This window comes from Mytilinidion resinicola, assembly GCF_010093595.1.
Source record: "Mytilinidion resinicola strain CBS 304.34 unplaced genomic scaffold BDZ99scaffold_7, whole genome shotgun sequence".
Classification (NCBI taxonomy): Eukaryota; Fungi; Ascomycota; class Dothideomycetes; order Mytilinidiales; family Mytilinidiaceae; genus Mytilinidion; species Mytilinidion resinicola.
Window position 1 is genome coordinate 1,014,548 of NW_022985443.1, and position 16,964 is coordinate 1,031,511.

General features: G+C 49.4%; 5 protein-coding genes across 5 annotated transcripts; 3 read left to right on the forward strand and 2 right to left on the reverse strand.

Moving 5' to 3' along the window:
• Positions 1–441: 441 nt before the first annotated feature.
• Positions 442–894, forward strand: BDZ99DRAFT_461680 (uncharacterized protein; the record flags this gene model as incomplete). The annotated part of the gene is made up of 1 exon (XM_033719675.1): positions 442–894. A coding segment is annotated over exon 1 (229 nt), but the record flags the coding sequence as incomplete, so codon positions are not given.
• On the forward strand, positions 869–1,685 carry BDZ99DRAFT_559966 (uncharacterized protein). The gene has a single exon (XM_033727273.1). The coding sequence runs from the start codon at positions 1,247–1,249 to the stop codon at positions 1,646–1,648; it is 402 nt and encodes a 133-aa protein (XP_033578641.1). The 5' UTR covers positions 869–1,246; the 3' UTR covers positions 1,649–1,685.
• Positions 1,686–9,186: 7,501 nt separating this feature from the next.
• BDZ99DRAFT_569661 (SAE2-domain-containing protein) lies at positions 9,187–12,295 on the reverse strand (the record flags this gene model as incomplete). Its single annotated transcript, XM_033727910.1, has 2 exons — positions 9,187–12,122; positions 12,187–12,295. The coding sequence occupies 2 exons, from the start codon at positions 12,293–12,295 to the stop codon at positions 9,460–9,462; spliced, it is 2,772 nt and encodes a 923-aa protein (XP_033578642.1). The 3' UTR covers positions 9,187–9,459.
• Positions 12,296–12,488: 193 nt separating this feature from the next.
• BDZ99DRAFT_508015 (F-box domain-containing protein) lies at positions 12,489–14,464 on the forward strand. The gene is made up of 2 exons (XM_033724291.1): positions 12,489–12,664; positions 12,713–14,464. Exons 1-2 carry the CDS (start codon positions 12,510–12,512, stop codon positions 14,226–14,228), a joined length of 1,671 nt encoding a protein of 556 aa, XP_033578643.1. The 5' UTR covers positions 12,489–12,509; the 3' UTR covers positions 14,229–14,464.
• A 493-nt stretch (positions 14,465–14,957) lies between these two features.
• Positions 14,958–16,306, reverse strand: BDZ99DRAFT_461684 (uncharacterized protein). Its single transcript, XM_033719676.1, has 2 exons — positions 15,860–16,306; positions 14,958–15,795 (listed from the first exon to the last, which is right to left on the reverse strand). The coding sequence occupies exons 1-2, from the start codon at positions 15,874–15,876 to the stop codon at positions 15,165–15,167; spliced, it is 648 nt and encodes a 215-aa protein (XP_033578644.1). The 5' UTR covers positions 15,877–16,306; the 3' UTR covers positions 14,958–15,164.
• Between the last annotated feature and the right edge of the window lie 658 nt (positions 16,307–16,964).

Consider the following 16,964-nt stretch of genomic DNA (forward strand, 5'->3'; position numbering starts at 1 on the left):
ACTGCCGAGGGATCGAGAGATAAAAGGAGTGAAACACCTCCAAGTGAGAAAAATGGTAGTAGCACTGCTGGAGAAGGGTCGAATGCACTAGCGAGGTACGTAGATACCCCCTTCGTAGAGATCATTCGCCGGCTATCTGTGACGTCCTCCTTACGGGCCAGTACTAACACGCCGTGCGATGGTAGATCATCAAAGTTCGTGCACTTCAGCGTAGGACCCTCGCAGACACGTTTCCCAGTTCACTTGGAGTTGCTGGCATAGTAGCTGCCTACATGCCTAGCCAGTTACAACTTCTACAGAGAGGGGTTGGGGTACGGTGGCCTACCGTGCCTACCGTGCCTACTGCTGTCTCTAATTAGTGCTTCTGCCTACGCGTACAGTCACTTCCTACGTAGTATATAGTTTGGCCTTCGGGCCCCCGAAATAAGACAGAGTTCACGTCAATTTGCAACCTGAGTGTTATGAGCCCGGATACTTATCAGGATCTGCCTTCCTCCCTGCCCTGTTGTTGTTGTTATTGCTTTTTGAACCTTTTTGGTGTTGAGTCAGTCACAACGCCACAAAAACGCCACAGCCGAATCGACTACACAACAGCCCGTGTTCTCTCACCAATATGCCATCTACTTCCACCTCTGTTGAAAGGATTGTTCTATCCTCCCCTGCCGACTGGAAGCACTGGTTCTTCACCGTCGAAACAAAGGCCTACTCCGGCAATGTATGGGAATATGTCAACCCCAACAAGCCATTTTCTGATGATTCCACGAAACTGAATAAGCCTGGCCGGCCTGCACTACCGGCAGCAGCAAGCAGCGCGGAAACATGGACCCCGGCGGCCAAATTAGATTGGAAATAAGCCCAAGAGGATGCTAAGAAGGAGGAAGATCGCTATGACGCCAAAATCGATGCCATCAACAAACTCCGAGTCCATATTGTTGAAACGGTCGCATCGCACTACATACTATTCATCAACAAGGCCAAGACTGTGCACGAAATGCTGATTAGCCTCAAGAATCAGGTGGCTCCATCTAATTAGCTACGCCGCTACGAACTCCGCACGCTATGGCAGCAGCAGCAAAAGTTTCCAAAGGATTCAAATATTGAACGATGGCTACAGGAATGGACAGTTCTCTACAGAGAATGCGAAGAATATCAACTGCCTGAAGCCGCCGACAATCGTCCACAACTCGACTTCCTGCTCTCTATTCAGCCAAAGAATCCCGAATTTTCGATATACTGGCGCAACGAAATGCACCGCCGCATGGCTAGGGCTGAGAATGCTCCACCGCTTCAGGAACTGGTTGATTTATTCCGTGACCAAAGACGGGAGGCTCTAGCTATTGCAGGCAAAATTACCAGCCATTCTGCATTTGCAACAACACTCAACGGCGTGGAATTGAAGCCACCAAGCACGCCGGCAGCCACGCAGGCCGCTACAACGGCATCCACGCCAGCCGCTATAACGGCCTCCACAACAGCCTCCAAAGCTAAAAATATGCTCCCAGAATGCATCTGCGAAGAATACTACTTCTTCCGAAATTGCCTATATATCTGTGAGAATAAACGGCCAAACGGATGGAAAAGCAACCCAGCTGTAGCAGCCAAGCTCAAGGAAACCTCAAGAATCGACCCGAAAAACAGCAGGCGATAGTTCAAAAGCTGCAGGAAATAGCCGAGGCCGGAGGGCCTAATACTGGATCAGTTTCTTGCTTCACAATCGCTATTGTTCCGCACGGAGTATTCCATTTGTCTACCTACAGCCTACGCAACAGCGTGCTTCTTGACTGTGCAGCAACTACGCATATTTTCAACCACCAAAGCCGGTTTGTTGGCGATCTAATGCCATTAAATGATGCTTACTACGCCGGCAGCTCGATGGTATCAATTGCTGGCTATGGAACAGCTAAGATTTCGCTATAAGGCCCCAACGGTGGTCATTTTGCCCTACTATCGGGGGCCGCGTATATTCCAGGATTCCACTGCAGCGTGGTCTCCCTTAGCAAGCTTAACGAAAAAGGGGTGTTTTGGCACAACGAGAAAAACTATTTGTACAATTTGCAATACGGACGAGAAGTTGTTTGGGCCCGCATCGAGCAACGAGACGGACAGAATCTTATCGAATTTCACGAAGCCGATTCAAATCCAACAAACTCAACACCATGGCAGCCGGCCAAGCAGACGGCTATGCATACGGCTGTGCATACGGCCAAGCAGCCGGCCAAGCAGCCGGCCAAGCAGACGGCCATGCATACGGCTATGCAGCCGGCCACGCAGCAGGCCGTGCAGCAGGCCGTGCAGCAGGCCGTGCAGCAGGCCGTGCAGCCGGCCACGCAGATGGCCACGCAGCAGGCCGTGAAGCTGGCCATGCAGCAGGCCGTGCAGCCTTCGAACTCTCCGAATGTACGACAGCCAACGGCTGCCCACTAAGGGGATTCTCTATCAAAGCCTACACCGGCCGCTGTTGTAGCAAATCGTCCAAAGATTGACCTCACTGCATTCCTAACGCACCAGAGCCGTTTTGCACGACCTCCACAACGCGGGCCATACTTAGCTCGTCCAATCGAGCTCTAGCAGTCTGTTACAGCTCTCGGCCTACTATGGCATCGCCGCCTAGGCCACGCCGGCCCCCGGGCCCTGCAGCATCTAACTGCTGCTGTTGTCAAAGATGCACTAGAAAGCAGAGTGGAACTTATTGGCCCTACTATCTCCGAATGCTCTAAATGCGCCCTGAGCAAAGCTAAGCAACAAATCTCCCGTGTACCTGTTTTAAAGCCCTCCAGGCCATTTGAACTTGTATAATTCGACGTTATATATAAAGAACATAGCTACAACGACAACAGCTACGCTGTCCACTTCTTCTGCCCGTATACGAAAGCACACACGTGCCGAATATTCGGTAGCATGGCTAATCTGACCCAAATCGTTATGGACGAAGTTGCCCTTATTGAAAAGCAATGGAATGTTACTGTACGTACGCTACAAACCGATGGAGAACGATCGCTCGGCAACGAATTTGGGGCATGGCACCGCAGCAAGGGCATTAAATTCAATTAATCTACGGCCTACAATGCTACACAGAATGGTGGAGCAGAGCGCTCTGGCGGAATTATTATTGAAAAAGCCCGTTGCATACGAGAGGAAAGCCAATTGCCTATAAATCTATGGCCGGAAGCATATAAAACAGCCGCCTATTTGCTTAATAGGACGCCCACCGAAGCGCTAGGTTGGAAAACTCCAATTACAGCCTTGCAGGCTGCAACTGGCAGGCCGATAGACCCCAGCGTGCAGCATCTACGCGTGTACGGATGCAGAGCATATCCGATGTTGAAAAAGCTACCAAAAACGCCGAAAACAACACCCCGAGCAATTGTTGGCTATCTTGTTGGCTACGAATCGGCCAACATCTATAGAATATAGGTGCCAAGCAAGGATGAGGTTATTAGGGCACGGGACGTTACGTTTGACGAAACGCTATTTTATAACCCCCTATTGGAAGATCTGGCTATGCAACTACTAATTTAATAGGTAAAGCACGTCCTAAACGTAGGAAGCCTCTTAAAGCCGCCCGTTGCACGAACCTACCGGGTAATAGAGGATGACGATTCTGACGACCCCCTATTCGACAAAATTGAAGTACAACCCCGTGCAGAGCAACAGCAGCAGCCGCCTGCACAGCAGCAGCCGCCTGCACAGCAGCAGCAGCCGCCCGGCTCGCCGAGCTCAAACAACGACGACTGCTCCAGCAATGGCCGTTCGGAGCCTGCCTTGCCTACGCCAAATCCTACGCCGTTACCTAGCCGTCTTCCTACGGCATCGCCTACGACCTCTGCTACGGTATCGCCTACGGCCTCTGCTACGGCATCGCCTACGGCCTCTGCTACGGCATCGCCTACAGCCTCTGCTACGGCATCGCCTACGGCCTCACCAACGGCCTCACCAACGGCCTCTGTAGTGGCTACCACGGCAGCTTCCTTAAGGCCTACCCGTGACCGCAAGCCGGCCAAACCCCGTGCAGCCTTGTATACAGCAATTGTATAAGCCGAAGCTCTAGACAAACGCCTACCTACTTTGCATGCTGCTTTTGCCGCAGGCGTTACCGGAGGCAGCTATCGAGAATCCCTTCCAGAGCCACCTAGAAACTGGAAGCAGCTACTGCAGCACCCCGAGCGCCAGGGGTTTATGGCAGCCGCTATTAAAGAACTCGACGGCTTGGTGGAACGCGGTAGCTTTACAGCTGTAGAAGAGACGCCAGAAATAAAGGCCCTAGCTGTGCCGGTCACCTGGGTATTTACATACAAATTTGATGAAAACGGCTTCCTTATGCGCCATAAAGCACGCCTATGCGTGCGCGGCGACCTCCAACAGCCTACAGAGCTAGACACCTATGCAGCTACGTTGGCCGGAAAGACCTTTCGGGCCTGTGCAGCTATCATCTGTGCAGCTAATCTTGATACCTGGCAGGCTGACGCTGTGTTGGCCTTTACAAACCTAGAGCTAGACGAAGAAGTATATATCTACTACCCCGACGGTTTCCGCCGTAAGAGCTACCTGCTGCGTGTAAATAAAGGCCTCTACGGCCTCCGCCGTTCCCCCCTGCTATAGCTAAACGATTAATTGAAAACGCTGCGGGAATTGGGGCTTAAAGAGGTGCCCGGCGTGCCATGCCTGTTTGTTAATTAACACCTGATTGTATTCTTCTATATGGACGATCTTGTAGCATGCTGCATGCCACAACCAGAGTGGGGAACAATCAACTTAAGTTGATAGATTGATTGATTTGATTTGGTTCAACCAAATCAATCAATCAATCCGAAGAGGTGGATTTTATCAATCAAATCAACTTCAAGGCATCAAATTGATTGATTTGATTGGTTTGATTGATTCCTATTTGCGGAGCGTAGATAGAGTATCCTATAGAGAGCCCACCTAGCAGAAGTGCTTACTAAGCAGTCTCCTAACCCTGATTTTCATCCTAACTCACATCAACGCGTCCAACACCATACCACCTCTGTACAATATCGCACCCAGCAATGAATCAGAACCTTCAGAACGTACAGCAGGAAGTTATCGCACGCGCAAATCGAAAGAAACCTCCCCGTAAGGTTAATTCTATGCGCGCCGAAGTCAACACGAATGAACACGTCGAAACACCTGCCACGAACAACGACGACGTTGACAACGACAACCTATATGAGAACCTTAATTGGCTACGGGTACCGCATCTGCAGAGAAGGCCTTACAAAACCTTACAACCGTCAAAAGCAAGCTGGATTTACGCGTACGGTTGGCCTGTTTACCATTGAAAGCAGCGCCAGAAGTTCTGGCTCTGCAAGTACTGCCACATATACAGAATACCTAGCGGCGAGTTCAACGTTAAGAAGGCTACTTTGTTAGCTATAGCTCACCTAAGGCGGCAACAGCGTGGCCACAAGGTTAATAAAGATGGCCAGATTAACTTCTCTACTCTAAACCAGACATTAGTATTGGCGATAATGCAGTTCCAGGGCATTAATGTTCCACAGGACGTGGCCAACAAGCTAGCGGACAGCTTTAATCGGGCGAAGTTTCTACGCGCTGTTTAATACTAGGTTGCTAATAATAATCAGGCTTTACGCATTATTAAGAAGCCTGCCTTCCGCAGCATAATTGCTGCTGCTAGACCTATTACTAAATTAAGCCTATAGAAGACCTATTATACACTCTAAAAATCTATTATAGCTAAGTATAATTCCTATATACCCGCTGTAATTAAACACCTCTAGTAGGCAACTAGCCTTATCTATATATTATTTAATAATTAGACTTTAGTTAGCAATAAGCGTGCACTTACTAGGATATATATATATTATCTAAATAAGAATAGCCGGCTAGAGGACTACTTATTAGGCCTGCCTATTTTTCTAGGCCAGCACTTAGGCAAGAATATTACAGAAATAGTTAGCTTAATATTATAATTGTTTAAAATTAATACTAAGCGCCTTAGCTACTTTATACTTAATAATACTATAAATAATAATACTGCTTTAATAGCAATAGCCGATAAGTTTAAGTTTAGTATCTCCTAGTATTAGTTATACTATACCTGCTATATTCTTAACTTAGCTGCCTAAGCAATTATATAGGGTAAGGATAAGAAGGTATTTAAAAGTATAGATATAAATATATAGGTAAAATTATATCTCTAATTTTATTACTATTCTATATTATACTAATAGTAATATAGAAAAAAAAACTACTAATAGTAAAGTAAAGGAAAGCCGGGCCTATTAGGGTGCTATTTAATATTATATTATCTATTAGCGCCTTTCTATAAGCCTAAGAGCTATTTATTAAGCTATAGGCAGAGGACTTAAAGCGCTATAATAAATCTTATAAACTAAAGAAGCTTATTAAGCCTATTAGAACTTAGTAGAACTCTTACTATAATTACTTTAAGCGCGCCTATAAGCTCTAAGGCCTTTTTAACGCATATATATATATAAAGCTTAAGGAATATAATATTAAAGCAGTATCTCAGCGCAAGAATATAAAAAAGGAGAAACCGCAGTGCTTTATTAAGGAGCAAGGGCTAAACACAGGTAATTAGGCAATAATTATAGAGTATAAGCAGCTGCTTAAGCTATTTAAAAATGCAATAATATAGCTATAAGGCAGAGGTTTAGCTAGTAGCTATAGAGCTATTTAGGAAGTTCTTATTATATTTAAATAGCTACTCTTAGCCCTTAAGGAGCAGAAGGAGAGGCTTAAGGCTATTAACTATAAAAATCTAAATATACCTAAAAATTACTTAGTTATTAATATTAATACTGCCTATAAAAAGCTTATAGATTACTACAGGAAAATAGAAAACACCCCTATCTATTTTGCAGCTATAATACTTTATCTAGTATATAAACACGCGCTTAAGGGGCTATAGAAGGTGCTAAAGGATTATAATATAAAGCGCGATAGGCCACATCTATATAAGAACTGGCTTTTAAATAGCTATAGCTCCTTCTAGCTGCTGTGGCAGGCATATAAGGATAAGGTGGCTGCAAAGGCTGCTGGCGCAGCATCTCCTACCTTGTCTCCTAATATAAGGCCTGCAAAACGCCGTTGAACAAGCCCTACAAACAACCGAGCAGACTTCCTTAGGAACTCTATAGAGGAGGGCAAGCAGGAGATAGAGGAAACTGTTAACAACAAGTACAAGAGGTGGAAGCGCGAGCCAACTCTAAAACAGGACAACCTACTAGCGAAGGACCCTATTTAGTACTAGGTTATCACAAGAGATCGCTATCCTATTCTAGGCCAGCTAGCCCTTGATATCTACTCCATCCCAGCCTCCTTAGCTAATTATAAGAGAATTTTCAGCGAACTTGGCGATCTCCTGGGCGTACGACGCCTTAATATAAAGCCTGAGTTACTTAGTGCTCTGCAATCTATACGCTCCTGGCGTCGAATTGGCATCAAACCTCCTAAGTAGTAATCAACTTATCAATCAATCTATCAATCAAACCAATCAATTCAACTTGGGGGTCAAAAAGTATCAATCTCATCAACTCAACTTGAGCATCTCAGAAATTAATCAAATCAAATCAAATCAATCACAGCCTGTTCAACGAAGCAATCAATCAACTTGGAGACGTCAAAGTTGATTGATTGATTGATCCCCACTCTGAGGTGGCCGAGAGTGAAGCAGTTGTGGGACCAGAGTACTTTTTAGTCCAAACTTGGTCAACGCTCTTTGAAATAACTTGGTTACACCTTGCAATGGGGGGCCAAGAATTTACCAAAGAAGGGACTCGTTGTACTCTCTCCGGGGTCGATTGGCCATGTATCATTTAAGAGAGTGCGGAAGATTGGGAACAAGAAGCGGTGAGTTTATTGGAAATGGAAACCAGAAAAGCTGCAGAAAACTATTTCCATCCATATTCCCCAAAACAGTCAAGCTCTACTCATGCACGGGAAGTAAGCATTGGCCCGAAGGCAACGTCGTATATGTTTCAGTGACTGGGGCCCCTGGCGTTGAGGGTGACGACGGTGCCGCAACTAAGCCCTGCTCCGGAGTAAGTGACGATATACAGATTAGAAATATGACTGCTAATGGATGTTGTACCTTTGAGGTCGATGCCTACCATTAGCAAAGCCGACAACGACAACTACAGTATCCACATCCTCCCGGGCTGTGTTACGGAGGTTAAACATATGTGTAAGCGTAGTAAGAGGGAACTCAAAAGGCCGCGATATAACCGACTGCATTAGCCAAGGCGGGGAGGCCATATATGCGGTTAGCTAGCGAGGGGGTTCCCCGGGAGCAATGATGTTTGTAGTAACCGCATTTACAACCGTCCATAATGCTCAACTGCAAAGTGCTTCACATCAGTCAGGGAGGTGATGCGGGACAAGGGAAGTGCGTTGGTGTAAACATTACCTTGTTCATCCTTTTTGTGATAGGACAGTCTGGAACTCTCTACAGCATCCCATGGCGAATTATAAATAGTATGCCAACCGCTTTTCAAGTAATATGCCACTGCTAACAAGGCTAGTTGCCAATGTTACTCTGATGAAGGTCTAGAAGTGGGACCAGTCTCTCAGGCAGCCCATTGCAGCATTCCGAGCCTCCCTCGCACTTCCTAATTTCAAACTTCCTGGCGATAACCATCCCGGCCTCGAATGCTACCACCACAACAGCAGCGACTGGGCCAAGGGTAAAAAGGGCTTGGCCTGGGGATAGCGAGGCGTATTGCAACAAGGTTATGACTCCCGATGACGAGGTCCACATTGAGTTCAACGAATACTCAGCGGTGGGTATGAAAACCAATTTTGACGATCCTGATGAGCCGAACCAGGAATGCCGGGATTTTTCCAGCTAATTGTGGACGCCTGCATCGAGCCGGGGTTCCCGCGTGATGTGAGGTTTGGGGGTGAGTTGACCAACGCGAGGATGTCCCACATGCATCCTATCAGTGCATTGGCATGGGGGCCAAAATGAAAAGGTGGAAAGACACCTGGGCCCGGGTACGAGACTAGACTGTACGACGTTCGCTCGCAGTAGAGACCTTCAAACCGAGATACTAGCCGTTAGAACATATAACTATCACGTGATGCTCTCCCACAGCGATTTCAGTAACCCTTCAATAGATTCAAGTCAGTGGATGTTGCACTCTGTCGGCGGGCCTTTCATGGGACTGATATGCGAACCTGCTTCCCAATAATCTTCATTAAAAGAAGACGGGGCTGTTGAGAAAGGATCTTGCAATTTTGAAAGATAATATGCGTAAAATGCAGACATGACATCGACGTCAACCTGACTGTGAAGCCCACTCATAATCCTAAGTCCCGCTACGCGACCCGCACTCACCATGCGCGCTCCTGAAAATGCAGCATAATAGCAGAAACCCTAACCCATGCTTTATTCCCGTGCGCTATGCAGCAGTTCCCAAGATGAAAAGCTGACCGGTTCCGGCCCGCAAAAAGTACTCACTCATCCCTAAAGATCCACCGTCCGCCATCTCTCATCGCATCCCTCCATCGCTCTTCTACCTTAGCCCTATCAAGCTTCCTCGCCTCTTCCCTATCCTTCTCTGTCTCCTGTGTGGTCGGAAAATCAGTTCTCCAAAAGCCTGGCGGCGTCGATCTTCGCTCATAAGCCTGCTTATGTCTGCCATGCCTGTCTGCTAGCAGACGAGTCCGTGCCTGGAGTAATAGTTCTTCCTTTTCGTCGGTCGGCATACGGCTAATCCTTGCCACATCATATGCATCGCCCATGTAGTCTTGCAGCAAACGCGTTTCGTCATCAGCTTCGTCGTCCACGTCGAAGAGGCCTCTCGGAGCCGCTAAGGTTGGAGCAGCCATTGCGAGGGCTCGGAAAGCTGAGCCACAGCATTCGGGATTCGTGCAGCCTGGCAGACATTTTCGAGCATCCCGTCCACGAACGGTCTCGACAAAGGCATAGTCGAGACCTTGGTTGTAGGCTGGATTTGGCTTAAAGTGGTCTAGGGTAAGCTGCTCGACTGGACGAGAACGAAGAGCAATGTTCGATGCTCGAGAACCTGGACGAGATGCGGGTGACTTCGACAAATGGCTCAATGCGGATCTGGTAGTTGGAGTCGCTTGAGCTACCAATTTATCGCGAGTAGAGCGAGACTTTCCAGTCGTAGGTGGTGTTGGATTCTGCATAAGAGGGCGAATCGCGGACTGTCTGGCCGGAGTCCCATCACGCCCAACATAACGTCTTAGTTGATCAGTAACACCAAGACGCTCTCTTCCATCATCAGCAACTTTGCGTTTGCTAGTTGGGGTGTTCCTAGCAGCTTGCTCAATTGCTTTGCGCCTTCGCTTCCGAAGAGGCTCCTGCTCGCTGCTTTCAGTGAGGACCTTGGTGTTTGGATCCAGCGTATTCAAGACGCGTGATGTTGTGGTTGCGGGCTCTAATTGCTGAAATTCAGCAGGTGCGCTGTTCGCCCGGTCCTCTGCAGTTGTTTCTACATTGTCTAGATATGTCAGCGCTGCTGTTGTTTCAAATAGTCTGACGTAAGGTTGATAGTCCCCACGAGGCTCATCTTTGACAGCTGGTTCGCTGGTAGATCGTTCATGGCGGAGTTTCTGGAGGGCTAGTAATCGAATGGACCCCTTCGTAGCACCAGGATTGAGGGGCGGGTGCAATATCCGTTTTCGGGGGGTGGCGATTCTGAAACCCAATTCATCGAGGTCAAGCGTCTCGGTTCGATCTAATCTCCTCGGTGAGCGTAGAAGAGCTAGTGGACTACTGTGCAGTTCATCCTTCACGGGGATTGGTGTGGCAGATCCACCCTTTCGAATTTGATTGTCGTTGAAGACTTCCACGGTATCTGGCCCCCGCCTCTTTCGCTTTAGAGACTTTGCAGATACAAAAACCGGCAGGTCGTCGTCATCGGCTTGATCTATCGGCTGGATGACAACCATTCCTTCTTCAGTGGCTGCATCATCCTGGGTGGTTTGACTCGATGGTAACTTTTCGGGTGCTAACGGTCCAGCAACACTCGATGTGTCGAATGCAAAATCCATGATACCGATACCAGGGTCCTTGCTTGTCTCTAAAGAACCGCCGTGCTGGATTTCCTCAAAGATTGTCGAAGAGTCCTGGATTGACTCCTTTTCAGACTCGGTGTGCTCTCCGGCGCTCGATGTGTTAAACGGGAGGTCCAAGGTACGTCTTCTAACAACGTCCCATACATGCGTATACAGCTCCTCCAGGCTCTCCAAGGGTAGCCGATCCAGGACCAGCCTTCTTCCCATCTCAGGGTCACTCCGCCGAACGATTTCCTTTGCACCTTTAAGGTCTCGGCCCTTGACCTCTCTCCAATGTGCGCTGATGTATTGATGCAGCTCATGGGTTCGCTTAGCAGAGCTACCATCCTTGGAAGTATTGGCAAGATTGGCTTGAGCTGCATCAGGCACTGTTAGAGGGCTTTGGATTGTTTCCGTCTTTGAAGCCGATGGCCGGTCATCGGTGCTATGTGGCAACGTCGGAATGTTCGGCTGCTGGCTTTCCTCTTTGAGTAGAGTGACTTGTGGAAGCTCATCGAGAGGGCACAATCTATCCTCTGCATTCGAGGGTAAATGCGGTATTGGCGAGCTAGTCCAGTCCGAAGGAGCTGTTGGGGGTGAAGTAGTTACTGAGGGGTTTAAGATCACCGTTGCTCCGTTGGCGGGAGCTAAAATGGGCAAGCTGGACTTCTGACTGGGGCTTGCTTTCAATTCGGCGTACATCCGCTTCATTTTGGCTCCGTAAGCTTGCCATTCTTTACAAGAGTCTTTCAACTTGTGGAATTTGTGGTCCCAAAGTTTGACCTTCTCTCTGAGACGTTCGTTTTCATCGATGGCACTTTCCAACGTCTCTTCAGTGGTAACGTTTCGCGTCCGGAGCTCCTCTAGCCTTGAGGTGAGATTGGCATAGTCCTCATACGGAACAGGCTTGTCTTTTTCTGCTATGGCGCCTTCCTGAGTCTTACTACTAGAGCCATTCTTTTCGTTTGAGGGCACTACTTCAGGTTGAAAAATAGGTAACTGGTCTTTCAATCTGTTGTTTTCTTGAAGGAGTTGGGCGTTCTTGATAACAAGTTCAGAAATGTGATCTATGAGGCTTTGCTTTTCTTCATCCCCTAGATAGCTAAATATGAGTTGAAATTCACTCCATGGGTTGTGTGTATAGTAAGATCGACTTACGACGCGCTATTTCTGCCTCTAGGTTGTTGAACGCCACCTCATGAACGCGTGCCTGCTCGGCCAATACCGCGTTCTTGTGATTCTCGAACCACCCAGCCGGCTTCTCCATTGCATGTCCGGCGTGCTACAAGAGATAAGAAAACGCGTCGAGCTGTCGAAGTGTGGTGTTCTGTATCGTTGTCGAGGGCGCAAATGGCTCGCAGGCAGCTAAAAGCACGGCGACCCGTTGGCACGTGATATTTGCCAAGTCCGCCCTGCCACTCGCGCGGCGACATCGACTTCTCCAAGGCACTCCTCTATAAGTTTACACCAACTCCAGCGCCATGGTGAAACGCGCATATGATGAGGGCGGCCCTTCAGGACGAGCGCCCAAAGTTCCACGCCACGAATCGGTCGACCGGCTTTCACAACTCAGCGACGAACTGCTCCTCCGCATTCTATCTTTCGTTCCCACGTCGACTTTGGGCCTTTGTCAAAGGTAGGTTGCTCACATATGTACCATATTTTCAGACACTAACATCTACAGGCTATCCCACAAGTTCCGGCGGATAGCGGGTGATTCGCAACTATGGAAGGCGGTATACTACAACCGCTTTGTACGTCCCAGAGCGTCTCGTCTACCAGGCATCAAAGACCCCAGCATGTCCTCCAATCACCTTTTTTACTCTTCGAAATTGTCCAAGTGGCTGGACGACGAGCATCTTGTGCGGAGAGGCCAAGAGACAAACTGGAAACGGCAATATAAACTACGCCACAATTGGTCGCAAGGGAAATGTGCCGTTCGGGAGATATCTGTCACGGAGAAGCCACCGGTACCACCGCTAATAGTAAGCATGCATGAGGGAATTGTGTATACAGTGGACTCAATTGCAGGACTCCGAGCCTGGTCCTCCAAGAAGGACCGCAAGCTCATCGCCTCGGTCGAGCTTGAGACGCAAACGAACGGCAGCCCGACCTCCTTAGCAGTGGATACGCAGGAGTTGTCTATGAATCGGCACCGACTTGTGGTCGGTTTTGAGGACGGCCACTTCTCCGTTTACGAGCTTCAGGTACACACGGGCTGTTTTCTCGAACTCTATCACCACCCACAGTCATCGAATGGCATGCTATCGGCAGTGGCGTACGCATCACCGTATCTCGTTACTATGACGGAAGGGCAACTGCTCTCGTTGTACAAGTTTCCAGAAGCAAAAAAGGACGACCTGGTGCAGGATCTGCTTGACCCACCACAATTGCTCCACTCTCTCCGGTCACATACTGTCAGCCCACCGCTGTCACTTACCATCCGGCCAGCATCAGGCAGTATAATAGCTTCTATAGCGTACTCTGTGCCGACATACCTTTCCGGATGGTCAGTAGGCATTCAAGAGATGCGGTTGACATCCGATGGAGAGTTGATCGAATCACGACTGGCCTCCGCCGCGAACGATGACTTCCATTCTCTCGCTCGCTCAGGCCCGTTCTCCTCGCTGTCAACTCGGCCATCTTCCCCAAATCTCGTTCCGGCTCAGGGCTCGTCTTTTGGGTCTCGGGACGCGCACGCTAAACCTACATCACTATCCTATTCTCACCCATATCTTCTGGTGTCTCATCCAGACAACACCCTTACGCTGTATCTGGTTACATCCACGTCTTCTTCACTATCGATTGGCCCCGGAAGCCGGTTATGGGGTCACACTTCCTCCGTCTCTGGGGCTCACGTTGGTGGCAGGGGTAAGGCTGTGTCTGTTAGTAACCACGGGGATGAATTACGCGTATGGGAATTGGAAGGAGGAATGGCGTCGTCGGCAACCAGGAGAAAGCTGGTCACTGGAGAGCTCAGCGTGCGACTCAGACCTGAGAATGGCGTGTCTTCTCAAAATCTGGATGCTATATCTGATGCAATTCTGCAACGAGGATTTGGCTTAGGCCTCGCCCTGGAGCATAAGATGGAGAGCATGTCGGTGACCCGTGGATGGGTGGGATTCGATGACGAAAATGTCATCGTTTTGCGGGAAAAGAGCCAAGGCAGTCAAGCGTTGGTTGTATATGATTTCACATGATCCTAGCTCCAGCAAGCATTAGATACCCCCCAGTTGAAGACTTAGCCCCAGTTGAAGACTTCTTTGTTATCGCTCACACCAGAAGCACCAAGTGAGTATGCAGTTCGCTTTCAGCGAGATCATCTTTTGAGCAAGCAATGAGACCCTACATATGTTGAACAATATGCAGACCAAACCGCTGGGCAACCCTAGACAGTTTCTGCATGTTCCCGCTGCACTGAAATACCAAGGAAAGGAAAGGCGCATGTGGCGCGTTCAACCTCACTTTACATTTCTCAATACCTTCAAGCTTGACCACCATTAGACATTAGTCACTTGTTTGCATCTTGACATTTTTCTGCCTCTTCTAAGAGGAATTTGCTGGCATTCCAGTGGCCCCTCGTCATCAAACAAAGCCAGCGGCCTGGCGGCGACTCCCGGAGTAACCGCGGTTCGCTAGCCGCATTAGGACTAGCGCTTCCGACGGGGCACTTCTCAAAAAAACTCAAGAGCCGACTCTCAACTTTGTTACCGCCCATCGCCATCACCGCCACCGCAGTCGCCTTACAACACTCGCTCGAGTGTGAACTGTCTGGCTAACAGCAATCAACAGTCTCTTAACTATCACTTCACCTTCAGTTCTCCCATCCCACGTGAGTCCCCAGTAGACATCCGACAAAGTCGGGCGTCGCGCTTTCCTCGCGGACCGTTTTACTGACAACAATTCAGGAACTACCTACAGCATGGACTTCAACGCCGGTGCTGCCCCAGGTGGAGGACGCGGTTGCTACAACTGTACGTACTGACCGCCCTCGATTTTCTCGCATTGTGCTTTGCCCGCCCTCTTCTCGCGAGACATTCGATCGACTATGATCTTCATTTGCCCTCAAAGTCATGTATCACGCACCCAACCTTCGATTCAGCGTCCCCCTTGTCAATCTCGACTCAACCCCATGTTCACCGTCTGTTTCGCCTCGAGCTTGTCTCCCAGTCAGCGGCCTGGAGAAAATGCCACTTCGAGAACCTTTGTTGTATGCACGGCATATCAAAGGCCTCGAGGTTCCATGGACTCTTGCTTACTCGCGCTTGTTTATTGTACCTCGCTGAAGCTTTGTTGCAATTACACATTGTGGTGGGCAATACTAATGGTGTTAAGGCGGTGACACTACCCACCAAGCGCGCGACTGCCCGTCCAAGGGAAACCCCACTTGTTACAACTGTGGCGAGAAGGGCCACCTGAGCCGCGAGTGTACCCAGCCGCAGGCCGAGAAAACCTGCTACCGATGCGGCCAAACCGGCCACGTCTCGCGTGACTGCCCGACCGAAGCGGCCCCTGGAGGCTTCGGAGGAGGAGCGGGAAGCTCCGGTCAAGAATGCTACAAGTGCGGTAAAGTCGGTCACATCGCCCGTTCGTGCACTCAGAATGGCGGCGGTAGCTACGGCGGAGCCCCAGGCGGATACGGCGGAGGAGGATATGGCGGTGGAGCCGGTGGCTACGGCGGAGGACAGCGACAGACGACCTGCTACTCTTGCGGTGGCTACGGCCACATGTCTCGCGACTGCACCCAAGGCCAGAAGTGCTACAACTGTAAGCCCACACGTCACACTTTCAAATCAAATCAGCTTGCTAACGTTGAATCACAAATCCATAGGCGGCGAAGTCGGTCATCTCAGTCGCGACTGCCCATCCGAGACCTCCAATGAGCGCGTCTGCTACAAGTGCAAGCAGCCGGGCCACGTCCAGGCTTCATGCCCCAACTAAACTCTCCACCACTCGCTTCGCCTACGATCGCCTGCCAAACTCTCGATACACCGGAAGACTCGTTTTCGCCGACAAAATCCTCTCAACCCTTTCGAGCCGCGGCCAGTCGATGTTCGTTAAGCGCCTAATTTCTTTTCTTGTATCATGATTGCTCTTGTTCGCTCGGTGCCACCAGCATGTGGGCCGATTTTTGCACTGGATGTCCAATCCTGGAAGGATCCAAAAAGCACTTTTTGTCAGACAAGTTGGAAAACCAAGTTGTGTTAGCTTGGAAGGAAGCGACACTGTTCACTTGGGCTTTTTTGCATCGGACTTTGGAGTCGGTAACGGCAGTCACGAAAATTCAATGAGTCATGGCATTCTGGTGTGATGAATGAGTTCCCGCTTGATGATGTTCCTCGGGACGATGTGTACGATAACTGAGCAGGACGGAATGTACAATACTCAGAATCAGACAACTTTCCGTTCGATACGTGTATCCATGGGGGGGGAGTGAGGCGAGCGCGAAGCTGAATGTCCTGTCAAGTCTCATGATATCATTTCCCGACACCGCTACTATCAGTCGTTGACACCTGTTTTTTCGGATTCCGTCTTCCTCCGCCGCAGTTCCCCACCTCAATATCAAGACGTCTCGGAGCTAATGCGGCATTAACTCTTTTAGGCATGTCCCAATCAACCCGATCTACAACAGTCGCTCTTCATACCGTCATTTTCCTGGTCACCAGCCCAGCGTACGGCCCTCGGGCTTCCACACCGGCTGGTGTTACCTGCCACTCTGCCATCGGCTAGATTGGCCCCAACCCCGCGTGTGCAGCCGCCCCGTCGGCGTCCCATCCGATGATGTACGAACGAGACTGTGTGAGGCTATTATGTGAGGCTAGCGGGGTGCGCGTTAACGTTGTGAAGAGTACTGGCGAAGATGCGACAATTCGAATGGATATATTACGGCAGGCTGAGAGGTCGGTATCGTGAGTTTGTCGGAGAGGGAACTTCGG

What these genes read in the sequence shown, in the direction of transcription:
- BDZ99DRAFT_559966 (XM_033727273.1), top strand. Translation starts at nt 1,247, where the DNA reads ATGCACCGCCGCATGGCTAGGGCTGAGAATGCTCCACCGCTTCAGGAA.
- BDZ99DRAFT_508015 (XM_033724291.1), top strand. Translation starts at nt 12,510, where the DNA reads ATGGTGAAACGCGCATATGATGAGGGCGGCCCTTCAGGACGAGCGCCC. An exon ending in ACTTTGGGCCTTTGTCAAAG is followed by an intron (nt 12,665 to 12,712) that starts GTAGGTTGCTCA and finishes TAACATCTACAG; the next exon opens with GCTATCCCACAAGTTCCGGC.